Source organism: Phacochoerus africanus, chromosome 5, assembly GCF_016906955.1.
Source record: "Phacochoerus africanus isolate WHEZ1 chromosome 5, ROS_Pafr_v1, whole genome shotgun sequence".
Lineage (NCBI taxonomy): Eukaryota > Metazoa > Chordata > Mammalia > Artiodactyla > Suidae > Phacochoerus > Phacochoerus africanus.
In genome coordinates, this window is record NC_062548.1 from 89,864,807 (window position 1) to 89,892,681 (window position 27,875).

Genomic DNA, 27,875 nt, shown 5'->3' on the forward strand with positions numbered 1-27,875 from the left:
GGACTTCCCTGGCTCCTCTGCTGAGAGGCTTAAGTAACAGTGCCCTCTTCCTTCCAACACCACCTCCCATCACCACTCACCAGTCAGGGAAATCAATCATCTACAAAAAAAGCAAAAATGCAGTGAACACCTGTTAGGGTAGAGGCCAGGACTGCCTTGGCACATTTGGGTGGGGGGAGTAAAATAGAGCAAAACAGCTGAGCCATATCCTTCTCTTCCGGGAAATTCCTCTTACACTGGGAGAAAAGAACAGATGTAAGAGTAGTGAGAGGCAGAAAAAGAGATGTAGAATGGACCTGGAAGTTAGATAAAAAGAGAGCAAAGTAGAGGACAAGGAGCAAGGATAAGACCATACCAATCAAAAATAGATTCTACTGAAGCATCATAAAACGGTAGTACAATGACCACTTTCCACCTACATATGTATGTATGACTGCATATTTTCCTCAAAAGACTGATGAAAGAAAAAAGAAAGGATGATACCTGAATAAATTAGTTTTTCTATTTTTATAAAATGGGCTGAGGGAATTCTTTAAATTTGCCTATATGTTTTTGAGAATCTTCTATATGCTATACATGTGACAGACTACTGATTCTCAAACTTTTATGAACATAAGAATTACTTGGGATCCTATTAAAATGAAGATTCTGATTCATTACATTTTGGGTGAAATCCAAGATTCCCATTTCTAACAAGTTCCCAGATTTTGTTGATATATTCAGAGCCTATCTTCCAGTAGCTGACAATTTGTGCTTCCCACCAAGAAGCTGATATATCTAGTGAGTCTTCATTGTCTATTTTCAGCAGTCAGCAGAGTGTGGTATACTTTGGATGGAATTAGATCTGCTTGTGGTGGACGTTCAAAAGTTATTCTTCTCCTCTGGTTAGATACTCATTTTCTCCGATATATATTTCATTGTAACAGCTTTAGCTATAATAACATAGATTTTTCCCTTGCTTACTAATTAATAGAATTTTCTCCTGTAGTAGAATGTTTTTATGCTTGAATGCTCAGGATGATCCAGAAAGTAGTCTTTGGCAGCAAAGAGTGGCGGGAACTCCGTGCAACTCAGCAAGAGACAAAGGTTCCCATCAGAATCTTCCCCAAATGACTCTGACTGTATTAAACCAGTTAACATTCTGAGGCTCAGCTTTCTCAGCTGTTAAAATTAAAGGTTATTCTTTCCAGCTTTCATTCGAAATAATTTTAAAAGAATGAGCAAGAGAGGTAGAGAGAGTACGCTTTGTTTAGGCTACAAGCCTTGGAAGTGTGATGGCTATATGGTACTTGATTGATATGTGCCTGGCATTTAAACTATTTCTACTGATAGGAACTCTTCTTTGCCTTTCAGATGGTATTTTTATCAGGAAAACATACCAGAGCAAGTTAAAATCTGCCCTGAGAAGAATGCAGGTGTATTCTGTGATTATAATAGTACTAATGACTCAGAAACAGAAAACCAGACAGTTCTAATGACTTGAAGCTTTATTGACAAAACAGTTCACACCTAGTACTGGCTGTTTGCTAAAAGTCTGGACCAAATCACTGAAGCTTTAAAAGCTAGATCATAGCAATCTTTCCCTCAGGCACTGACATGAGTAGTTTTTGTGGTTCATGACACAGCCAAGGATTCTATTTCAATCCCAGCTTGAAAAGGACTTATTTTTATTTTGTTGCACAGTAAATATACTTAATGCACGTGTTACTATAAACTCATTTAAAATGAAAAGGTGCCAACACAAATGTTACAGGTTCTTTATTATTTTCTTGATTTTGAATTAAGATTTCCTGCCTAAATGGGGAGACACCAATACCTCTCAGCAAAGAATAACTTGTTTAAAGTCTACAATTTTGTTCATTTCACATGTCAGGATTTTTTTTCAGCCTCAGGCTCAAACCAGGCTTACAACCAAACAGTCAAGTCTTTCCTGCGCTCATGCATTATTATCCATTACAAAAAAACCATAAGGAAGTCTATGAGTTGGTTATCTGCTGCCACATAACAAATTGCCCTAAAACATAGCAGCTTAAAACAACAAACATTATCTCACAGTTTCTCTGGGTCAGGAATCAAAGTACAGCTTAGCAGGTTCCTCAGGCTTTAGGTCTTACCAAACTGCAGTTGTCTCAAGGCTTTTCTGGAAAGAATCCCCTTCCTAGCTCATTCACTAGTGGTTGATGGCAGGATTCACTTCCTGCCTCCGTTCTTCATAAGTTCTTCCTCCATCAATTCCTTGCCACAACACAGCAGCCTTCTTCCTAAGAGCAACCAGGTGAAAGGGCAGGAGAAGGTGCCAGCAAGAGAAAGAGTGCTAATAAAACTGAAGTCACAGCCTTCTGTAACTCAATCACTGAAGTGACAACCCATCACTTTTGCCATATTTTGTTCATTAGAAGCAAGTCACTAGATCCAGCCCACAGTCAAGGGGGGGAATGCCAGGAGTCTTCGATCATTGGGAGACATGTCAGAAGCTGCCTACCACAGTCTGTAATTAAAATTCCCCCTAAATGATTCCATCCAAACCTTTAAAGTTAAATCTAGAATTTTAAATGGTTTCAAGAAGCAAAATATGAGTTAAAAAGCAAAATGCACCCTCCTCCCCAGCAGTGCATGGGACTAGATGCTTCATTCAGTTATGTGTCCTAATGGATGTTGTTGAAACAGGCAAAGTACTGTCCAAAAGAAGAACCTCATAGTTTCTAACAGCTCCCTTTGAATAAATGTACCTTTCTCCTCTTCATGGACATGGGACTTCTAAAATGCTATCAGTCCTGTCCAAACCACTCCTAAATAATTATGAATATACTCTTTGCTTTTTAAACTTTTTAAAATTAAAAATCCTCTTTTATTCCATGCTGTAAATAAACAGTATGCATGAAACAAAAACTTTATGAGCAAACACAAAACCTCCCTTTATTTTTGCAGATTAGCATGCACCCACATGACTGTTATATAAAAGAAATTTAATAAACACTGTTATTGCTTCAACGTGAACTTTTGTCCTAGACATCTGTGATATTTGTGTGTTTATTAGGGAATCATGGAAAGCATTCTCCATCTCAGAAATTTCTGTTTTATTTTGGTCACATATTTAATTCCATAGCCTCTTCAAAAGCCTACTCCTAGAATTGTCTTTTTGTGTTTAAATATGCTTAAACATCTTTTCTTTTGCCTCAAAATTGTACTAGGAGACATGTGCTGAATATAACCTAAGGTTTCAATAAATAAGTTGTGTAAGAATTAAAAATTCAGAAGCCATAAAATCCAATATGCACTTTCTTGGGATTCTAAGGAGTAAGCATCTTGATAAGAGACAGAACAGTGATTGTTTTTTTGTTTTGTTTTGTTTCTGCAACAAGAAGATAATAATGAAGTAGAATAGCACTCTAGGGGAAAGGAAAAGAAAAAATATATATGAGCAAAAATAGAAAACCCAGTAATGGTAGAAACTAAGAAATTGAACAATGTATAGGAGGAACTATAAAATCGGATGGTAACATGTAGGAAAGACCACCAGTCAGGTCCGATCTCCCCCCCGACCTCAAAAAAAAGCATTCTGGTAGCCAGATTGTGACTTAATCGTAGGGAAAGAATTGAGAAAAGGCTAATGCAGCTATTAAAAGGAGTGACCAAAATCCAAAGGAAAGTGTTTTTTTCCCTTAAAGAAAATGGAAATGGACCAAATGTTCTTAAATTGCCTTTTAAAATACACAATACACCTCTGTATGGAGAGTAGTGCATTTTCTCCTTAGTTCACTCTCCCCCAGAATTAGTTTCCAGACTTTCTCAGGTGTCTCTGATGCCAGTAATAAAAACCTCTGTGGGCTTACTGAGTGGGTACTAGAGTAAACGGGTACATCAGCAGCCAGCTAGAAGCCAGCCTCTGGCCCCAGGCCTGGAGCATCCACAGGAGGCTGGCCTGGTCCATGAAGCAAGCAGTGAGAGCTGGGGCAGCCCTCAGGGGGGTTCTCAGTCAGATCTGGTTCCCTTTACTGTGACGTCCAGAGGAGAAAAAAAGCATTATACCCAAGCTTTCCTTGTATTCAGCCATCCATTTACTAATACATTCTCTTGACATAAGTAGCCTCACTAAATTCCTCTTTCCTCATCACTAACTCTAAAATGACAGTTTAAGGATTATCCTTGCTGCCACTTACTGTGAAACACAGCTCCAAACCAGTTTGTTGTAGGTTTCTGAGCTTAGCCACATAGCTCACAACTGAGTGGATAATCAATCATTCTATGACTAAATCCATCTGGAACAAATTTGAAGAAGTGGCCATGTACGTTTCTTAAAAAAAAAAAAATTAAACTGAAACCAGAGTTGATCTTTTCAAAGGTTCAGAAGAAAAAATACATATATAACTTCGCAATGACTTTTCCCCCCATAACTCTTGTGTGCTCTCTTTGTAAGACTGGTTGTGTCCTGGACTCATTTTTGCATTTCATTTAATCTTTCAGAGATGCAGTCCTCATATACTTTGGAGGAGAGTCCACTTCCCAGAGAATGAGGTCATGATCCCTCCTTAGATAAAAGGAAAGGGGGACACTGTATGGCCAAGCTGTCACCATAACTTCTTGCTAATCTTAAATTCCTAAACACACAGGGCTCAACAGAGGGATTATGGAATCAAAAGAGTTTGTTTCTGGCCATTCTTGCTGGTCTCACTATTCTTTTGCCATGTAGACATTAAAGGATAATTTAAATTATCAAGAGCCTTGACTTTTAAGAACTCCACCTTTCTTTTTTTCAATAGACCCCAAATTGTTAGTATAAATTTGTGTAAATTTGTTAGTGTAAATATGTTTTTCCATGTATACCCTGAAATATGTACCATTCATACATTCATTTGTTCAATTTTTTAAATCATTATTCACCAATTTATGCTTCAAAGCATCCAGTTGATGTGTATTCAAGCTGTAGTAGATGCTTAGACACACCATCTTTCCTGCAAGGACTTTTCAAGCTATCTGAAGAAGTTGGATACAGTTAGATTTTTTTTTAATTAAATGATACAGAGATAAAGAGAACAGATTGGTGGATGCCAGAGGTGGAGGTGGTAGGTAGGCAGAATGGGTGAAGGGAATCAAAATGTACAATGTTCAGTTATAAAATAAATAAATCATGGGGATAAAATGTATAGCATGACAACAATAGTGAATAATACTGTGCTGGATATTTGAAAGTTGCTAAGAGAATAGATCTTAAAAGTTCTCATCACAAGAAAAAAAATTCTGTAACGATGTATGGTGATGGACACTAACTAGATTTATTGTGGTGATCATTTTGCAATATCCACAAATATCAAACTTTTATGTTGTACCCCTGAAACTAAAATAATATTATATGTCAATTATATGTCAATTTTTTTTAAAAAAGCAATTAATCAATACAAATAGTTCAGTTCAGCAATTCAAGTCAAAAAAATGCTAGTTGAGGATTTCAGTCCCCACGTAGTCAATGGTAAATGATGGTTACCAAGAAGCACTAGAGCAGAGGTGGGATTGGTTGCTGCAACTCAGGGTCAGTTAGGGGTTTGTAGAGGGAGCAGATGCAATATGGGTTATGAAAGATGAACTGGATGTGCATAAACCTGAGAAAAGAAAGGGGAGACTTTGCTGGTTTGACACCTTGTGTACAGAATAATGGTGATAATATTGTATTACTGCTTAGGGTGAGGGAAAGAGGGCGTACTGTAGGGGTAGCAGGAAGCAGGATAGGAAAAGTCACTGAAGGACATTTATGTAGAATCCTGAATTCTTGTTAAGCCATTTAGATTCAGTACTGTCATATTAAGTGGAAGATTTTGAAGAAGGATTAACCTAATAAAAACCCTACCTCCAGATAGTTGTAGGATGAGGAGGAGAAATAAATATACACATATGGTCAAATGTGTGTATGCGTGTATCACATTTAAATCACCCAGATAGGTCTGGGATGGGGGATTGGGACAGAGAGGGCATCCATCAGTCTGATTTACTGAAAAGTGAATGAGTTTCTCAAGAAAAAATTATATTAACTTTTAAGTACTGTACATACAGTGATGATACTGATAAGAGATACAAAAGAAAGTTTAATCCATAAGGAGTATTTTCAGAATCATAATAATAATCTGTTAAAAATTATTTCTAAAAGATGCATTCATTATTTTTGCCTGCAAATGCTTCTCCTGAGTCAAATGATGATTCTAAACAAGTTCCACTGCAGGTAGGGTAAACAGTTTGTAGTACTCTTTAGCAGTACACTTATTAATAGATGTTACAAGGATGAACATCAAACTTGTAAAAACAAACTTGTTAATAGAAAACTTGTAAATATCAAACTTGTTAATAACATTTATTGTAATTTTAACTCCTGCACCCTGTGAAGTAACCAATTGGGAGCTAAGTAAGCCCTTAAATGAGCCTCTGAACAATTAGCCTTTCTGCTTCATACCCATATCCATTAAACTGTAGAATGTTCATAAGTCATAATGTATGACTGAAGGAATATGGAGTAAGGCTCTAACCATAAACTATGTCTAAACATAGACCTTTAATAGCAGTTTCTCTTATTTTAACGTTTCAGCAGTTTCTCTGATTTTAACATGTTTAAGGCTGTGACACTGCAAAATGCAATGAATACAACCTAAGCAAAGTCATGCCCTAAGCAAAGGATTTCGTAATTATAGAAAATTATGGCGAGAGTTAAGTATCCATAGCCCACTCTTCCCTGTAAGTCTCCTACCATCCATTTTGCAAATAAGCATGAACTAAGGGAGAAATCTAGTTATAAACAGAGGAGAGCAACAAGTTCTTCTGACATGTCTCTGGGAAATGCATTTTTCAGTTGAAAGTTCTCTTTGTTTAAAAATAAAAATTTAGATGGAATACAAAAAGGTGTCCAGCAGTTTTGGAGTGGGATGGGGGAGGCTAAGCTAATAAAGCAAGAACTTAACATAAGGATATATAGTTTAGCATACGAAATAATCCAAAGGAATTTTAACTGAATTTAGAGCTCACTTCACTAAATCTTGGTATTATTTGCTTGGTGGGGGGGGGGGGGTTGTCTTGTTTTTGTTTTTGTTTTTTTAAGACCTGTCCACAGCTAGAATTTTGCAAAGGCAAACCACCTGGTTTGTCCACTTATTGATCTATCTAAGTGTCAATTCTGAAGCACTTCATAAACAATAGTCATGCCTATACTTTTCTTCTCAAGAGTGGCATCTGCTGGCAATATGTTAGTTGTCTAGATTTGCTTCTTAATTTTATATTGGATTTGGGAATAATAAGATGGGGTAATATTTTAACATTTGCTTTTTTACTCACAGTTTAGAGTTGGTATAAGACCACAGAAGTATCCTAATAATAATCCCTAACTTCAAAATGTGAGATTATTCAACAAGCCTAAATCAAGTAACTACAGTGTGCAAAGCATAGTAGGTGTTGAGAGTACAAGTGTGAAAGCTTATGGTGCCTTCCCTCAAAGAGCTCACTATCTGAGCAAGAGGACAGTAATAACAGTGTGACATTTTGAGTCCCATTTCATAGACTTCCCGGAGAAGATAATACCAGGCCTCAGACTTAGGAAGTTGTGGGAATTAGCCTTTAATGAACTGGGGGAAGGGAAAGAGGGAAAGAAAGAATGTTCCGTGCCAAGGGAATAGAATTTACTAAGGTCAAAAGTAGAAGACAAAAGAAAAATACAAGTGTTCTGTATAATTCAAGCAATATGTGATGGTAGGTAAAAGTCAAATCATGAAGGGCTTTGCATGTCATGTTAAAAAAAATTCGATTTCATCCTGAAGATAGTGGGAAATGACATAACTAGCTTTGCTTACAGAAGAGGTCAACACATCATTTGCTTTTAAAACTTATTTCTGAATTCTAAATTTGTTAACCCAATAAGATAACTTGATTGTAGTTAATCAGGACTGGTTTTATTCTTCATTTATACTAGTGCAACAAAGGTAAATTAAGTATGATTTTAAAATAGAAGTAGCACAATTCTGTTCATAACTTTAAATCCTTATCAAATATAACACAGTGAAGAAAATATCTTCACTCAAGGAAAAGCTTAAAAACTCAAATCCAGCCTTAAAAGTCCATTCAGCATTTAGTCATTGTTCTAGGCCATTATGATTTTATCCATACAGAATATAACTGTAAACTCTTTAAGGACTTTTACTCCTTGAGGTTTGTTCCATCTTAAAATTTATACTAAAACTTACTGGAAAAATAGTTTGAAAATAATATTGTAACTCAGCCTTTGCAGAAGCTACAGGAAGTTCTACATATTCACCTTATTTGGCATAACATCACCTTGTAAAAAATAATGTGTCACAGCGACAATATAATTGTATAAATACTATGGAAACATTGAGTGTTATTTATCTTAAATGTTTTGTCATTTCATAATATAATAGTGCTAGAACTTACACATCAAATCTAATGGAGAGCTCAACTGGCACCTTCAATAAATTGAAGCTATAAAATTACATAGACCACTAATACGTACCTTAGGGTTACTCAGCTACTGGTTTCCTAATGGAGAATGCTGGAATTTAGTAGTCAGAGAAAAACCTGTGTAGGACCCTGAGCCAGACAAAGTGCTAGAGGCACCCCTTCATCTTTAAGGTGAGTATAAAGAAAAAATGGGGGAGTAGCTGTCCAAGATCTCTCCAAGGCAGCTGATTTTCCAGATAGTAAGTTTGCTGCTTTTCCTCTTTCTTAACAAGGATAATTTGTGGCTACAGCTGTCCCAGAGATCAGTTAGACAAGCTGCTTTCTGTAGTGACCTTACATTGGCCAAAGGAACAAGAGAAAAGAAGCTTAAAGAAGGTGGGTGTGAGTTGGACCTTGAAGGGGAATCTATTCTGTTAAAATAGAGGGGTTGGAAAGAGGCTCATAGACAAAGACAGACAAGTGGCAACATAGCTTGCACATGGCAGTATGTAGCCTGGCTGATAGGGAAGGCCATATCATATGGCATTGATGAAAGGACTAATTTTTATATGAAACTACCTGTTACAGCGCAGTGAAGTTCAAACCAATCATGCAGAACCTTCTGCATTTTATTGATTTCCATGTGTATAGTCACAGGATTGGCTGGCAGGTGTTAGGGTTCTGGGGGCCTGACAGCAGCCCACATCATTGAGAGATAAAGAAGGCAGGGACAGCCTGCTGAGTCCTGAGGGGGTGCACTGGAGTATCACAGCACTGGGCCAGGGAAACTGCACTCAGGAACCATTGCTGACACAGCAGTGCCCAAGGCCTGCAGACCAGTAGATGGTTCTCACAACAACCTCGGATGTGGCAGCAGTCAGAGCTCTCCAGTTAAAAGAATGGTCTGCCCGATGGAGGTAAAACTGAGAAAGGGCAAATGCAAAACTGAATACTGAAATAGGAAGGAGTCAGAAGTGCAGGATGGGAAAATGTGGAACAAGAAGGCAACAGAGAAGGAAGTCAGTGTTGTTACCTGCTTATTTGTCATCCTGCTACCATAAACAGTTTTTCTTCAGGCTCTAAGTTCTTTAATTTTTCCTATTAATTCTTCTCTGTTATACCCTTAATATGGGAAACAAGAAGCTATCATAAACATATATATTATTTATGTATGGCTATAATGAAAGCATTTTGGAGGTCAAAGAAACCAAAATTAATTTTCCAAAGAATATTTTTCTAATACGCCCTGTTTTTTCACTAGACTACTTAGCATAGCTTTTAACAAACAAAAATTGGCTCCATATCAAATCCTTCTGTGAGATATGATTGAATGAATGCTTCACTGACTGAAAATAATATAAATAATCATTATTTTTTGTGAACTCTCCTCAGACCTGCTCATTTGAGAAGTCAGGCATCCTATGTTTTCATCTTAGGGTCTAAAACTGACCCTTGACCTTATGATCAAACACCTAGAAATACTTGTACTGACTTTACAGGCAGCTTTTTCTACTACATTTGAAAATATACCCCATCTGTGATCTAGTTCTGATTTACAATTTTCATCACTGCCTTGAAAGATGGATGACCCATAATGTCCTTGACATAGTCAATATAATAAATAAAAATTACTGCTGAAATTAACATTTTCACAGCTTTTTCATGGCTAGAACTTGTCCACACACAAGTTCTCTCTGAGAGTTACATATAGGTTCTAATTAGAACTTTAGTTAAAGTTATGTTAGCTAAGTAGTCTTCATAAATACTAACACTCCGATTCTGTGTCCAGGTCCTGTAGTCACCAACTTTTTTTTCAAAATATTATGAAATGCAGAAGTTGCTAGATTGCTTTTGTTTTGCCAGATCACTTTTGTTTGAATGTTTGCAATCATTTTTCTAATGAGAAATCACTTCAAGGAAGAAAGGCTGATTCTGCCTGTTCTTACATTCATTCACCTGGAATACGCCAAAGGAAGGGAAGTCATTTGGTGCCATGGATGTTCCTCCTGATTGGATTTCAGTCATGACCACCACATTCAAAATATGACAGTGGGCAAGGAAATGAAATAGGGTGTGTAACTCTGTGCAGAAACATAGAAAACACTATTAAGACTCCTGACTTTGTGCAGTTTTCTTGCTTCTTTTCACCTATATGTAACAGAAGTACCACTCTGATATACACCAACTTATAGCAACTTCACAGTGTTAAATACAATTTAATGAACCCTTAGGGTCAACCAGGTACCATTTGGGGTATGTATTATTTCAGCTAGTCTTTATAAGAATATTATGTAATAGGTTTTATCCCTACTTGACAGATGTGGCAGGGAGACCTGGAAAGGCTAAATGACTTCCCCTGACACATACCAAAAACATGGTATTGCTTAGATTTGAACTGAGACTTATTTGACTCTAAAATCCGTGATCTTATCCACTCTTCTGTCTCAATCATATTTCATATCTTTCTGTCAGGAAGCTGCATAAGGAAAAAAATTATTCTGTGGTTCTCAGACTTTCTAAAAAAAAAAAATCATCCTCCCATAAACTCTAATTCTTGGTATAATAAATTCATGGTATAATAAGGCTAGGAAAAAAGCGAGCACAAGCAACTAAAGAAAGGAACAATCGCAAATAAAATCATTTGGAACTTAAAAATACTACGCAGTGAGAAAAGAGCATGGTTGTTTTAATTCTGAAAGCCCTGGAAAGAGATCTGTACTTGAAGGTCACTGACAGGGGACCTCCTTACACCTATCTGGCAAACTCACAGTCATCCACATTAACCACATATGTGTCTGAAGCCAAAGGTTCTCATTTAAAGGTTTCCATAAACAAACTATTACATTTCTGGGGAGAAATAATTCTGGGCTAATTTAAAAATTAACAATATGAATTGCTCAATTTTTCCATTTTCTTCTAAAATGAAAACTTGGAATATGATGAATTCCACGGATATGCCCCGAGCAGTAACCATTTAAGTATATATAACAGATCTAAGAACACAGACTTTATTTTTTCATCTGTACTTATTCATGCCAAGAAATTCTCTTAAAGGCTGACTTAGTTTGGCATCTACTTTTAACACATCAACTACATAACTGGCACAGGTCCATCTCCCTTTGTACTCTACAGACAGAAACCGTGTACAGGGCATGTTCTCCCCACAAGATTTTTTTTGGAGTTTACCCTGCCAAACAAGCATTAAGCTACTCTAAATTCTGGGCAAGTATGTAGCTTTACAGGTACACAGTACTACACTAAAACATGGAAGAGAACCTTCTATTCATCCCACTCTGTTGATAGAGCCATTTAATTTTGTCCAGAAAGATGAGTTCATTTTAAATCCTCCTTTGATTCTACAGATTATAAGGAGGAAGTTGCTGCTAGAAAATGAAAAAGGGAAGAAAAAAACAATTATGGCCTCCCAGAAGCAAGAGCATGTTATTCAGGTTTCCCAGGATCCAGTATTTTATGTTAGAGAGGGCAGGAGAGATAAGAGCTGGAAAATGAATCCTTTTTACAACAGCATTCAGGAATTCAGCAAAGTGAACTTTAATTTCAGATTTTTAAAACTGAAAGAGTTTCAGAGAATATACAGTCCAAACATACTTTTGCCTTACATTAAATGGAAATGTAAGGTACAATGTCCCAAACTCATTTAAAAGTCTAAAAACTATTTTATATGCTAGCTGGATAAGCCTTTGGCATCAAAATACCTACCCAGTCACAGTTTTAGGAAACAGTATTTCCTTTTATCCCCTACTATCTTTAGGTACTCCTTGAACTCATGCTCAGGAGTTACCTGAATGCTATTGCTTCACATCACTGAAAGTTTTTAACACTGTGGGAAAGATATCCTACAGCCTAAGTATGTCAAATACAAATTATCAGCAAATTAAGTTCAAGTATGCATGATAATTCATGAATAACTTGGGGAAAATGGTAACTACAATATCAATTTGGAATAAAACCAAATAGTCAAATATCACTTGGTTTAATAGCATATGAAAGATTTGGGTACAAGTTGATAGTTGCTTGCATTTAACATTTTGGACACTGAATAATATTATGCCTTAATATGACAAAGCCTGCAGTGTCTTCCTTCCTGAAAAAAATCCTTAATACAGAACAAGGAATAATAAGTCTAGGATTTCTTTCTTTTTTTCCCCATACCTACAACATATGGAAGTTTCTGGGCTAGAGATCTAACCCACACCATAGCAGCAACCTGAGCCACTGCAGTGACAATGCTGGATCCTTAACCTGCTATGCCACAAGAGAACTCCTAGGATTTCTTAACTGCTTCCTTACTCAAGACAGAGAGAATAAATAACAATTTAAGATGAGATCTGTCCTTGCTATATTTTATCATAGAGCAAGTTTTTAGGTTGTTAGAAGAAAAGTTATAAAAGTATACAATTAAAAATTACAATATATATTGTGCATATACAAAGATGTACATATGTGCACCATATGTCAAAGACAGAAAGTATATTCAGCCTTGTTGAATCCCTACAATTTTCTGTATTGAGGTGGATATAGGATCTATTTTTCAATGATTTTTTTACCAATATTTTCAAACTTAAAGTTGAGTATATGACACAATGATCATTGAACACCCACTATCCAGGTTTAGAAACTGTTAACATTCTGCCATATTTGCATGCAGTACCTTAACAACACCTTTAAATCCAGGTAACTGGTCAAATCCCTACCCTCTACTGGGATTCACTTTGCAACATCTGCATATTTCCAGTGATTGCAACTCATTCCTCCCAACTCATTTACCTCAATATATTAATATGTTAAAATACATTAGTGGTTTTACTTTTTCCCAAACTATACAAGGACCTTAAAATTGTTAAACTCCATTTATCTTCCTTCCAACTCATTTACCTCAATATATTAAGATGACCAATGGCTGCAACATTCTTTTCTTTCATTGAACTAAAATATGCCTTCCTTAGATTTCTACCTGTTTATTCTAGTCCTGCCCTTTGGAAAGACATGATAAAGACATTTTCCTTCTTCTCTAAGCAGCCCTTCAAGATCCTCAAGTCCACTCTCACAGCAGTCTAGCTCAGATACAAATCTCATCTGTGTTTTCTTGTAAATTGAGAAGAGTTGAGGGGGGAAGATAAGGCTGATGTAAGGAGAGGAGGGGGCTCCAGGTCTTCTTCAGAGCTGGCACTTTTTTCCCACAAGTTTTGATATATGACATTTTCATTTTCATTCAGTTTTAAATAGTAAATTTCAGTTTTGTTATCGTCTTTAAACCATGAGTTCTTTTGAAGTATATGCCTTCTTTTCCAAAAGAAGGGGATTTTTCTAGTTTTGTTGTCTTTGTTGTTGCTATTTCTGTTCTTAATTTGCATTGTAGTTAGAGAACATCTGTATATTGCAATTTTTGAAATTTATTTAAACTTGTCTTAAGAGCGGCATATAGTCATTTTCTTTTAATATTTCCTCAGTACTTGAAAAGGTTATGTATTCTGTACAGTGTTCTGTATACGTCAGCTAGTTCAAAGTTTTTAATCATGTTATTCATATTTTTTATTCACTCCTCAAAATGTATGTTTATTCTTATAGTTACTGAGAGAGGTATGTTAAAATCTCTTAATATGTTTATTCATGTTTTCCCTTTAGTTTTATCCATTTTTGCTTTAATTATATTGAGGCTACATGATTAAATGCAGTTACATTTAGAATTTCTACATTTTCCCACTGAACTAAATTTCATAATTACACAGTATTACTCTTTATCCTTTTTTCCCTTAAAGTCAATTTCATCTAATATTACTATTACAAAGCTAACTTTCTTTTGGTTAGTGTTTGCATAGTATATTTTCCATCTTTTTTCTTTAGTGTATCCTGTGTCCTTATATTTAAATCATTTCTCTTGAAACAGCATATATTTGGGTTGGTTTTTGTGATCAACCTAATAATTTTTGTTTTTTATAAGAGCATTTAATTCACTTACTTTTAATGTACTATTGATATGTTTAGGTTTAAACTAACAATTTACTATTGGTCTTTTTTTTTTTCCTTTCTGCATATTTTAGTTTCTTTTTCCTTCCTTTCTTGTTTTCTTTCCAAAATGATGCACTATTTTGTATTATTCTATTCTCACTTGTATTAGATTTGTAGTTTTATCTCTTAATATTCCTTCAGTGTTTTCTCCAGAGAATATTTTAACATGTACCCTTGACTTATCGAAGTATAAAATACATTAGTAGTTTTACTTCTTCCCAAACTATACAAGGACCTTGAAATAGTTAAACTCCATTTACCTTCCTCCCAACCTATGTGCCATTATTCCCATGTATTTTAATTTTAATGTTCTATAAATCACAAAAGATATTACTATTGCTATTTTATAAGATTTGTATTCATCAAGATTTACTCAACATATTTATCTTTTTATTGCTTTTCATTGTGCTGGAATTTTGAATCAAAAAGAGAAAATAAAAAGAAATTTAGTACAAATTTGGTGAGTCACATCCCTCACGCCCTTCAACCTACCTCTCCATTTGGAATTCAGAAAAATATAAGGGCTCTGAGACATATGGGGAACGTGCAGAAACATCATAAGTTGGATGGAATGAAATGGGCGAGGAAATACACACAGGAGGCACAAAGATAGACTTTATTATAAAAGTCTTAGGCAGTTAATGACTTGGAGAAATACTGCCAAGTTACACTCAGCAAATTTAGTAGTATGCCTCAAGTTAGTGGGCACAAAAGCTGTTTATTGTTGAATGAACAACAAGTATAATGTAATTGGTCTCATACAATTAGGAGGTCACCAAGCCATGCTTGTTATAATTGGCATTGCCGTAGCCAGGGGCTTATGTGACCTCAAATGATGATTGGCCTGAAGGAGTAAGCCAGGACTGCATATACTTTGAGCTAGAGAGACTGACTAATCTGGCTGTAAGGCTTCAAGGAGGGGGGCCAGGAATCAAATCACAGTGCTCATGAGGGCATTGCGGACACAGGTGAATGTACTGTCTCCATTCAGTTCATCACTCTCTAGGGGTTTGATCTGGAGCTGGGGACAGCAGGGTAGGAGGGCAAGGTGAGACAGTAAGGGCACCAGAAAACATGATTGAAATGTTAACACAAAGCCATCCCCTAATAACATGGGATCACAATTCCTCTGAAGGCCACTAAGTTTGAAGTTGGTCCCCAGATTGTATGGAATGGGCTTGAACTTTGACGTAGAGAATCTTCGATTCCTGGTAGTGCGCTACCCTAGAGCAAAGACAGGTGGTGCTGCTTGTTTCGAAACAGTTTTACCTCAACAAAGTTGTAGATAGATGACTGATTGTAATATCATTCCTAATACCAGGGCCACCTTTTCCCAAATGTTTTTTAATGGATGACTAAGTTTAAGAAGAAAAAGGGGAATATACCTGCATATGACATTCACAGAGATGCCAGAGAACATTCCTGACAGTTAACAATCATTTATCAGTAAAAAATATTTTTTTCCTAAAGGTTCTGAAAGCAGTAAGTTTTCACTTTGCCAGTGTACAAAAAGACCTAAAGAATGAAGATTAAAAATCCTGTTTCTTGGAATTCCTGTTGTGGCTCAGTGGGTTAAGAGCCCGACATGGTGTCCAAATGGATGCAGTTTTGATCCCTGGCCTCACTGACTGAGTTAGGGACCTGGCATTGCTGCAAGTTGGTCACAGATGCATCTTGGATCTGAGGTTGCTGTGGCTGTGGCATGGACTGGCAGCTGCAGCTCCAATTCAACCCCTAGCCCAAGTTCTTCCATATTCTACAAGTGTGGCACTAAAAAGAGAGAGAGAAAAAAGTCTTGTTTCCTTGCTTGTTTCCCTGTTTTAGTCTAAGACCAATTGGTCCATTTGGTTTGTGTGTCGTACAGGTGAGTCATGAGTTGATTGTTCACGTTCACCAGCTGGTTTTCTCTCCTACATTCATGAATGTGAGATATGAAGTCATGACTGTGAGATAAGAATTCTAACCTCATCCTATCATCTTGCAAATGTACACCACTAGCCACAGAGGAGACTAGATGAGAGGGTTGATTTGCAGGGAAAATCCATCATCACTGCTGGTAAAGCAACTCCAAGTACAATGCAGCATGATTTTTCCATATGGGAACAACATATCTCAAGGTTCTGTTAGAATACAGTGCAATGGCAAGGACTTCCAGGACACTTGATTCACCGTGCTCTAAAACAAAGAAATGAACTATCAGAGAGGCTGATATTTGTTGTTTTGGTGATATTTTTGTCTATCACTGAGTAACACCAAACTATTAACAATCTGTTTTGCCAGAACAGATAAGAATCTAGAACTATAAATCTACTGCTGGCCATCCATGAAGCCAGTCATCTTTTGTTACTTAAGATCGGTATTTATTTTCTCCACCAGAACTGCTTAGCTTCGGTGAATTCTAGCTGATAATTTCAGAAGGGTGAAAAGCTAACTAGAACTGGGCATTTGGCCCAGATAAATCTGATTCCAGTACTATGAAAGAAGCAGCAAGGGAAATAGAAAGTCTTTGACAAAAATTGTTGATAATTGGCTAAAGACTAGGGAGGGAAACAGAAGACTTGGACAGCAATGAATGTTATTCTAGTGCAGAAGAAAGATGCAAGGGAGGAATCAACACCCCACAGATTAACAACCCTCTCTTTAATTCTAAGAAGAATTATATATTTATATAAGAAATTTATGTGTATTATATATGTGTGTGTTTGTGCGCACGTTGTGTATAACTACAATGAAACTTCTGCTATCCAAAACTCCTAGGAAATTAACTTTTCTGGAGACCTAAATTGTAGAAACAAAATAGAAATCTTAAGTTTAAATCTCTGCTCTATGTGACCTTGGGCAGGTTAGTTATCAGTTTACATTTCAGTGCCATCCTCTGGCCTCATCCAAAAATTGTGGGTAATGAGATGCTTACTCCACAGAGCTGTCATTAGGATTAAATCAGAGGCTTATAGATCTGATTTCCTAATCAAATAATAGATGTTTAAATACAGCTAAACATTCACGTACTTTTATACCAGTTAATTTCAGGATTTTAATAACTTTGTATGAGAAGTTATATAAAAGACTTCACACCTTCTCCTTAATAGATTTCAATTAACATAATTTAATGTCTTGATTACTCAAGCTATCATTATTAATAGCCATTAATGGATGAGGCAACAATAAAATAGCAATGCCTCCACACTTGGTGAAATAGGTCCTATCTTCCAGGATTATACTACAAAATAAGATAAATATCCAAAATAACTATAAGATCTTTACCCAATGAGTCCCTTTAATTCAAAAAGTTTCATAGATTAAGTAGAAAGAGTACTTTGCTGGGAACCAGTTTATTGTCCTGTCAAGAGAGAGAGACATACAGACTGACAGATAGAAAGGGAAAAAAGGGAAAATGCAGCCAGGAGTAAACTTCTTACAGCAAACATGAATCTTGACTTTTTTTTTTTCCTACTTTACTCCATTTATGAGATTAAAGTAGTATGGTTGGGGGAAGACATGATAAGGTTTTAGAGCCACACAGATCAAAAAATTACAGCAACTTGAATTTAACCAGTACTTTTTTCTTTACCATTAAATAATATATATAAGGTATGCACAGTGTACATTCAGAATTAGTAAAGATGTGGTTATTTTACTAAAGCACTTATGGTCTGGAAACAAAAAGACATATTCTGAAAATTCTGAACTTTTTTTTTTAAATCTGCTCATTAGCATTAGGGATAGACAGTCGATTTTACAAATGGAGAAACAGAAAAAGAATTGATGCCATTCTGTCCCAGAGGCAGTGACAGAATACAAATCACTTCAGTCCTCTTCTTCCTATTTCAGTGCATTCTCATCAAATGCACCATCTGGTCAATCATTGGTGGTTTATTCCAAAATAGTTCTGAATTATTCCCTAAATGTAAAGCAGCACCAATTAGAAAAGTTTGTGGTAATCTAAAGCATTTAAGGTCCACAAAGTCTTTGCCCATGAAAACACACTGAAGTGACTCCATGTCGTGGTAAGTTATCAAATTATGGAAAGAACATTGCAGAGATTAAAACGTTGCATAAGAGAGAGAAAGCAGCATGAGTCAAGGGTTTGGGAAATGTGAGTCAGACTCAAGGGAAGGAGCCAAAAACATAGAGAATGAGGGCCTAAGCTGGGACTTAATGGACACCACAGAGATGTGGTCACAGTTGCTTCCATTAACTTTGAAAGAAAACCAAATGTGCAATTCCATAGACGGGGGGTCAGTGTGATAAAGGAGCTAGGAGTGAGAGCTGAGTGAAGATCAGCTGGATTATTTAACACAATGCTGGTGCCAAAGTCAGCGAGAAAGGGACCTATAATAGTATAAATCACTAGAAGGGAGAGTGTGGGCACATTTTTGAAAAATGAGGGAATCACTAAATATTGCCATTAGCTATTCTTAATGCATTAGAATGATGAAATGTGAGTTGATTTACGTGTTGTGATATTTTGGGAAGCACATTCTATTATTTTGTACTTTGGTAATGTTTACATTAGGTTATGTCTACATATTTCAGAGCTGCTTCCTGCGGTGTTCAGTCCAAACGCTTAATCACACCTTTAAGGTCTTGAATCTGGCTGATGACTTGAGCCACCATTTTGTGAGTGCTTTCAACCAGGCACTGCACCAGACTCCTCGTGCATAGCACCTTCGGCCATGCTGACGACAACTGTCTGCCATTCTTCTCATGTAAACTGCTTTTGTCTTAATATTTTCTTTATTAATATTTTCTTTCTTTTCTTTTTTTTTTTGTCTTTTTGTCATTTCTTGGGCCACTCCCACGGCATATGGAGGTTCCCAGGCTAGGGGCCGAATCGGAGCTGTAGCCGCCAGCCTACACCAGAACCACAGCAACGCGGGATCTGAGCCGTGTCTGCAACCTACAGCACAGCCCACAGTAACGCCGATCCTTAACCCATTGAGCAAGGCCAGCGATCGAACCCACAACCTCATGGTTCCTAGTCGGACTCGATAACCACTGAGCCACGACGGGAACTCCTATCTTAATATTTTCTAATGTGATCTCCCTTCTACCTAGAAACAGCCTCCTATTTCTGACAATCTGTGTACCTTGTCTTCTTCAAAGCACAGCTCAAAATTCACCTCCTCAGGCCAGCTTTCCACAGCTGCCACCTCTGATGCTGCTTTCTTCCTGCTAGCTTCTGCCTTTTTCTACCCCATTGCTTTACAGCCATTTCCACTTGTTGACATCTTGCTGCATTTGCTGTTACATTTGCTCCTGTTACTCTTCCTTGTAAAGGTTTAGTTCCATGAGATAAAACACGGATCCTACTTTCTTTAAACTCTAGGCATCCGTTCTTAGCAAACAATCATGATTTGTTCATTCATTTATCAAACAAATGTGTTTTGAAAACCCATCATGTTTCATGTAGTCTGCACAGTGCTAGGAATATGGAAAAAAGTAATACATAGGCTCTGTGCTCGAAGAGCTTGGGTTCAGAGCCCAGGGAATGTGTTAACTGACTGTCTAAAGAACCAAGTAAGCCTAACTGCCAAGGATAACTTATAGATAGTTTGAAAACAAAACAAAAGCCTCACTCCCCAGAGTACTGTTTCCTAGATTATCAGGAAAATCATGGCTGACCTGAGTAGTTTCCCTTAGGAATAAAGCACTGCTTTTGCCAGTACAAGTATTCCCATCACAGAAGACTTATGTAAACATACCTGGGAGAGCCAGATCTTCTGGTGCCTCTAACACAGAGATGGATATTCTGCTCTGAGTTTCTAACACAGGAGTATATTTTAGTGATTTTCTTATCACATTGAACTTTCTTGATATTTAAGACAAATAGGAATGCATGCAAGTAGAAAAGACAAGCATGAAAACATTTAACAATGTAAAGCAATTCTTGTATGACTTTGTATAGATGTGTGAATAAACAGTAACAGTATCTCTAAGTACAACTCGCAAAATAATAAAGTCATGCTATTTAAATAAACCAATAAATTGGTGGTATAATTGAAGATTGTTCAAAGGAATCTGGTCTATCTCCATATCCTTCAATATTAGATAACCTGCTAAGACCGAAGAAAAGGATAAACATTCTAAACTTGAGTCAGAGAAGCCAGAAATGAAAATGTAGTCAGTTCATTTACTAGCAGAACCAGTTCAAGGGATATGATAAAGCATGTACTCAGCTCTGTTGGAGTAATTTCTTAAAAGGGATTTCATGTGACTGTGTTTCATTGAATTTCAGGGAGCTTTCCCATCTGAAAGAATTAAAACTAAAAATGAGTCCAGGTAAGTAGAAAGTGTATCAAAAATACCATCAGTCAATCTTAGGTGAAGTGAGTCCTATTGCAATTGTGTTTGTTTATGATAGAGAAAGGAAAAGAATATAGTGGCAGCAGAGGCAGTGGTATTTTATTTGATTTTTTTGTTTATTGTTATTAAATTATTTTAACTCACCTAATATTATTATTATATAATCCTTCTCGGAAGGTAAATAGACCTAGTTCTTAAAAAGGAATATGTCCGGGGAGCATAGCTTTTAGGTTTAAAACCTATTTAATGATACATTAATTCCACTGGAAATGCTAGCCTATTTATCAAAGAGACTTAGAACTGAACAACAAAAAAGTAGGAAGAAATCACATCAGGAATGTGATGGGGTGGAGGCAGTTTGTAGAGGGACGTCTCAGAAAGAAAAGCCACAGTCACTGGTGAGGCCTTCTTTAGAAAATGCAGCAGCCAGCCGGAGCCCTTGATCATCTGCCAGCATGTACTGAGGAAACTTGGCCACATCTGAATCTCACATTGCTGTATCTCTCAGGGCTGTTATCACTGTAAATGCTGGCAAATGTTCTTGACATAAAACAATAGGAATTCTGCTGTCATTTCTGCATTAGCAAGTCATAAAGCTCTGAAGAAACCCCAGTAGAAATGTTTTCATCAAGTGCATATGAGAAAATAATAAAAGTCACAAAAAAAGAGCAGATAATTTCAAACCAAGATTGCTGTACCTTTGCATAGTACCTAAAAAGGACAGGGTTGTAATTATTGATTTGAAAATAGTAATAAAAATTTTCAAAACAAAAAAAATAAAATAAAAAACAGTAACAAAAAAATTCACCATAACTTTAAAACCAGGCTCTAAGTATTATGTAAGTAGATGCTTTTATAGGTTTTATCCAATAAACAGCCATACATCCCTCGAGTATTCTTCATCTCCCCTCCCTCTTTCTTTTGGAAAGAATCTCTCTTATCATTTCCACACCCAGCTAACCAAAGCTGATATCTAAAGACAACTCTCTTATAACCTGAACTACATTATCATACTGGGTAGTGTGCAGAGCAGCTATGCTTGGAAATAAAGATGAAAGGCAGTACACCAGGTGCTACCCTCTGAGCTTCTTAATGGGAAAGCAGGATTTAAGGAATAAATTCTAATTACATATGGCTCATTTTTGGTATTGATTTTTGTCTCACCATTTCTTCGAAAGTACCCCCTGGGTCTATCATGGTGATGATCCAAGGACCCCAAAGCCTGTCTCACTTTTTATGCAAAATTTGTCATCTATGAATTACAAATTTTAGATATTTTTTGACAAAGCTTAGTGTCTTCAGTTGTTGAAGAATGCCAAAAGTTCATAATCCTTTCATACTCTTCTATACTATTTAACCTCATAAGAGATTTGAATGAATGCAAAGGTGATGTAGATAAGGCAAAATTAAATTTCACTTACAAATTATTATAATATGAATGCACACAAATTCAGATCACATTTTGATCTCAGAGAAATTTATTGTAACAGGTTCATATTATGGCTGAGAATTTGTTTACATTTCTAGAACTATAATCTACCTATTTCTTAAAGTATATTTGGTAAATTATTCCCAGAAGTGAAATGCTTTGGGGGGAAAAGGTTGTTTTTTGTTTTTTGTTTTTTGTTTTTTTTGGCTGTACCCATGGCATATGGAAGTTCATAACCAAGGAATCAAATCAGAACTGCATCTGACTCATCCCACAGCTGCAGCAACACCAGATCCTTAACCCAATGTACCAGGCCCAGGATAGAACCTGCACTGCTACAGAGAAAACACTGGATCCTTAATCTGCTGCACCACAGCAGGAACTCCAGAAATAAGCATTTTAAATTACACCAACCTGAAGTTCCCATTGTCCTGCAGCGGAAAGGAATCCGACTAGGAACCATGAGGTTGCCTATTAGATCCCTGGCCTTGCTCAGTGGGTTAAAGATCTGGTGTTGCCATGAGCTGTGGTGTAGGTCACAGACTCAGCTCAGATCTGGCATTGCTGTGGCTGTGGCATAGGCCAGCATCTGTAACTCCTATTAGACTCAGCCTGGGAACCTCTATATGCCACGCATGCAGCCCTAAAAAGTGAAGAAGAAAAAAAAACCTACACCAACCTATCTCTCCTAGAGGAGCATGATCAAACTGAATCTTTTTCATTTTGAAATGTGCAATGAAAGGTTTACACATTCATGTTACGCTAAAGTTTACAAAACAAAGAAACAACAAATAGCAACGTGGAATGCATAATAAATATTAAAGTTTGATTTATACCTAGTCGCTGGGCAAATTTTTAGAAGTTTGTCACTAGAAATTATTTCAAATGCAATGTATTAGGTAGAAAAGCAAGTACCATACAATTTATTTACATTTTAAAACCCACAAAACAATGCCATATATTCTAATGGATGTATATCTGTATAGTAAAAGTATAAAAACATCTCAGGGAAGGACTCGTACCTACCAGGATGGTAGTTGGTGGGTAGGTAAAGGGATTGAGAAGGAGTAAGGCTTTAGTTATATCTCACATGTTTCATTTCTTAACCAAAGTGAGCTGAGGCACCCATGGCAGAACATTAGCATTTGTTAAATCTAAGTGAGACACATTGGCATCTATGAAATTATTTTCTGAACACTTGAAATAATCTATCATTTTAAGCATTTCCAATATGACAGCATTACAGAGTAAGTAAGGTTTTAAGAATAGAGTGAAATTTTGGTTTCTTTAAGCACAATGGCAAAATAGAGGAAATACAACATCTTCACAACTGACTCCAGCTCTTTCTGTGCTGTGTGTCTTTAACAGACATAGATGAATGCACTGCAGGGACACACAGCTGTAGAGCTGACCAAGTGTGCATCAATTTACGAGGTTCCTTCACCTGTCAGTGCCCTCCCGGCTATCAGAAGCGAGGAGAGCAGTGTGTAGGTAAGTACACAAGCACAGTAAGTCACATCCTGTCTGGAGCATAATTGTTTAAACTCCACGCATTCAAAACAAAGCACTCCTCTTTATTTGGAGAGTGATAGTGCTTATTCTTTCATTGAGTACCATCCATTTTCCACATTAACAAGAAAGAACTAACCCTTAAATGTTGAGCATGTTCTGGATATTAAAGTGTTGGTTACATGGTAGACTCAAAAAAGGCAGAAATTTGGGGTATGAGACTACAAAAGCAACTGGGGAAATCACTTTAAATTAGTTATTTGGTGCTCTGGCACTAAAACACTGATGCTGTGGGCTTCATTCACTGGTTTTAGCACTGCATAGCTTATAGGGCAAATGGTGAGGTTCAAATTCCAATTCCACCCCTAATTCACTTTGAGACCTTGGGCAAGTTATTTAAATATTCTGTGTCTCAGTTTTCCTTTTGTACTATGGAGGTAATACTGGCTCCTATCTCAGGCGCTTATGCGGGAATGCTTAGGGCAGCACCTGGTCCAGAGTTGAATAGCTGTTAACTCATTATATAATGAGTTAAGAGATTTGTACTAAACATTATACTACAAATGGGTGCAGTGTTAGGAATGCAACACATGTCCCCTGCTTGAGAGCTCTGCCTGAGCTCCCTGAGGGCAGGGGCCAGGCCTGGCTTATAACACTGCTGTCTCCCCAGTCTCTGAAGAGTGCCTGCCAAGTAGATATTCTATGCATGTTTTTTGAATGACTGGAAGAACACAGTCACAGTCAAGTTTGGGAAGGCCAAGTGGCAAGTAAGAGGTAAACTAAAGTGTTCTGGGCTCAATCTTGAGGCCCAGCGCTAGGGTGAAACTCTGTAATTGACTCCCTCTGTCCAGTGATTTACATACCACCTCTTACCATAAGATCAGTGAAGAGTCCTTATTTTCTCTTAGGAACAGAGGATAAGGATGTGGGGACAGGAAATCCAGCATCAGTTCTTGCTTGAGATGGGAGCTGTCGATGTCAGGGTGTCAACATTGAGCTCCTCATGGGTCCTGGCCCCGCTCTGCCTGCCTTAGGGCTGGGTCTAGGTGCTGAGGTTAGTGCCCAGCCTCTGAGGAAGGACCAAGGTTTGCAATGACTGAAGGCGTGATTTAGAAGAAAATTGTGTGGAAAACTCCATGTGCACCAAAGTTTTGCCCACTGTATTACTCAAGAGATAAACAATTGAGGGTATAAAAAGTATAGAAAAAGAATTAACATGGCCTAGTATGGGAAGAATCAAAGCACATGGAATGTATGCTTAGAGCTCTTTATGATATGGTAGGAGGAGATGTTCTTAAATTCAGATCTAATCTTGCTGTTCTAATCTTGTGGCTTCCTTTCTGTTCCCCTCACCCATAAAACCAACACTACATTCTTCTACAGAGCATATAAGGTCTTCCTCAATCTGATCCTTGCCCAGCTCTGTTATATCAACACCCCTTTCCTGCCAAAAAAAAAATTACACCCCAGCTTTGTCATACTAGTTATAGTCCCCCTAAGACATCACGCAGTGTCACTCTTCAGTTCCTCTAATAAGCTTTTTCGGTACCAGAGACATGCAGTCCTAACAAACTCTTATTCAACTCTCAAATCCCAGCTCAAGGTCACCTACTCGGGGAAGTCTTCCATGATACCCAAATATAATTAGTCACTCTCTCCTCTATGCCAGTAATTCTCAAACTCTGATGGATCCTTTTTGTAAACTTCCAATCTATACCCATCAATACTTCTGTAAAGTACAATAAAATTTTACAGTAACATTAAATTGCTATTCCTGAACACATGCTCCCAATTTCTGTATTTATTCATTATAGACTGGTCCAAATAGTCCATGGACCAGCAGCAGTCAGTAGGTCACACTTTGAGTAGAATGGTGTTCCCTTTCTCCCTTGTATGCTTTTCTATTTTGATCTTATAATTTCATGTAGTAATTTGTTCTCATGCCCATTTTCCATACAAGACAGGGGTACAATATGCATATGATTATTATTCTTATAAACCTACATTGTCAAACACAATGCTAGAAAATAACAATGGTTCACTGAATGTTTACTGACTGAGAAGACATACATTATTTATTCATCAAATATTTATTGAGGGCTGACTCTGTGCCAGGTTCTAGGTGCTATGCCATCGTGATAAGCTGATAGATCCTACAGAATTATGGCCCTCATGTGGCTATTAGAAAGTACAATTTGGAGTTCCCGTCGTGGCGCAGTGGTTAACGAATCCGACTAGGAACCATGAGGTTACGGGTTCCATCCCTGCCCTTGTTCAGTGGGTTAACGATCCGGCGTTGCCGTGAGCTGTGGTGTGGGTTGCAGACGCGGCTCGGATCCCGCGTTGCTGTGGCTCTGGCATAGGCTGGTGGCTACAGCTCCGATTCAACCCCTAGCCTGGGAACCTCCATATGCCGCGGGAGCGGCCCAAGAAATAGCAACAACAACAACAATAACAACAACAACAAAAGACAAAAAAAAAAGAAAGTACAATTTATATAAATTAGCTATTGATAATGGCATCTGGCTATAATACTAAGTACTGGGAACAACTATGCTAAAACTATTCTTAATTAGTATGAAGCTTTTATTCATTCAACTGATGTTTATTGAGCATCTACTATGCCGGGCCCCATTCTAGGTATTAAGCACACAGCAGTGGACAGACAAAAAAAATACTCTACCTCTACCTCAAGAGGAGGAGACAGGTCTTATTTGCCATGCATCATAGTAAGAGAGACAGACAAGAACCAAATAAACACATAACATGATGTCAGGGAGTACTGATGGCTACAAAGAAATATAAAGCAGGATAAAGGGATAGGTGGGGCAGAAGAAGATATTTTATATGGAGGGACAGAGATGGCCTCCCTGAGGTGACATTCATTCAATCAGACATATAAATAAATTAGGAAGGAAACCATGTGAACATTATTATTATTTTAATATTTGAGGTGAATCAAATATATTTTGCAGCTTACTCATAAAAGTTCCCTTTTTTTACCTTTTTTTGTGCAAGGAAGTTTGCCTGCATCATCTCATATAATCCTCCCAACAATCCTACCACATTGTTGTGTTATTACTCACAGAAGAGGAAATGGAAGCTCTGAGAGATTAAGACCAAAATAGTAAATGCCAGAACGAAGATTCAGATTCAGGTTACCTTGGAGCCACTTGAGCACACTGCTTCCCACACTTTTAGTTATTAAAGTACTAGAAGATCTAGTATAAAATTTTGTTTTGTTTTCATTTTTTACCATAAGATAGTGTTCCTCCATAGTATTATACCGATTGTGCATAATTGTTATTTTAAATTAAATATGACATACTGGAGTGGTCTCAAAGTGTAGAATCATGAATTAATGCAATTTTATTACACTTCTAAGATATTAATCCTACTCTACAAGTTCTCAGTTGAGCATTTTATAGTTGGAAATATTTATACAAGAAGGACACAGGCTGGAATACTTCATCATTGTGTCAGAAGGGCCCTCTCAAGAGATAACTCATTTAGCATCTCTTTCCATTCACAGTGTTCTTTCATTTGATTCTCACAGAAACTTCATAAGATTCACATAGCAAGCAGTACTGTCCACATCTTATAGAAAAAAAAACAAAATAGATACCAAACACATAAGTGACTTTGCCAAGGTCACCAGCTGAGCGATAGCTCATACCTCCTTTTCTTAGTTTTACACTACATCACTCAATTCTTCCATAGTTCTTTCTTACTGCTGTTATTATAAACAAGCTTTTAGATTCCCAACCTGACATTCTCACCTATATGTGAAATAGTCTTAATTATTTTTCCCTCTTTAAATCTCAACCCACCCAGCCAGATTTATGAAGTCTGTTTTTAACACCTCACCTAACTACAGAAAGCAAACCAAAGGTTTGGTTTCGTTTTGTTTTGTTTTTACAGCTATACCTGCACATATGGAAGTTCCTGGGCCAGAGGTCAAATCAGAGCTGCAGCTGCAGGCCTGCGCCACAGCCGTGGCAACAATGGATCCAAGCCACTTTTTTGACCTATGCTGCAGCTTAGGGTAACACTGGATCCTTAACCCACTAAGCAAAGCCAGGGATTGAACTTTCATACTCACAGAGACAACATCAGATCCTTAACCACAGAGCCACAGTGGAGACTCAAACTAAAATATATTTAAAGCACAGAT

The 27,875-nt window shown here is 37.1% G+C and overlaps 1 protein-coding gene and 1 long non-coding RNA gene across 2 annotated transcripts in view; one reads left to right on the forward strand and one right to left on the reverse strand.

Moving 5' to 3' along the window:
• LOC125128052 (uncharacterized) overlaps positions 1-27,875 on the reverse strand; it is a 361,128-nt gene that overhangs the window by 215,246 nt on the left and 118,007 nt on the right. The gene's annotated exons all lie outside the window — the stretch shown is intronic.
• The window catches only part of EFEMP1 (EGF containing fibulin extracellular matrix protein 1), a 63,975-nt gene that overhangs the window by 23,299 nt on the left and 12,801 nt on the right, over positions 1-27,875 (forward strand). The window contains exon 5 of the mRNA XM_047782042.1: positions 23,561-23,683. Coding sequence (XP_047637998.1) covers positions 23,561-23,683 — 123 coding nt within the window. The remainder of the gene's footprint in view (positions 1-23,560; positions 23,684-27,875) is intronic.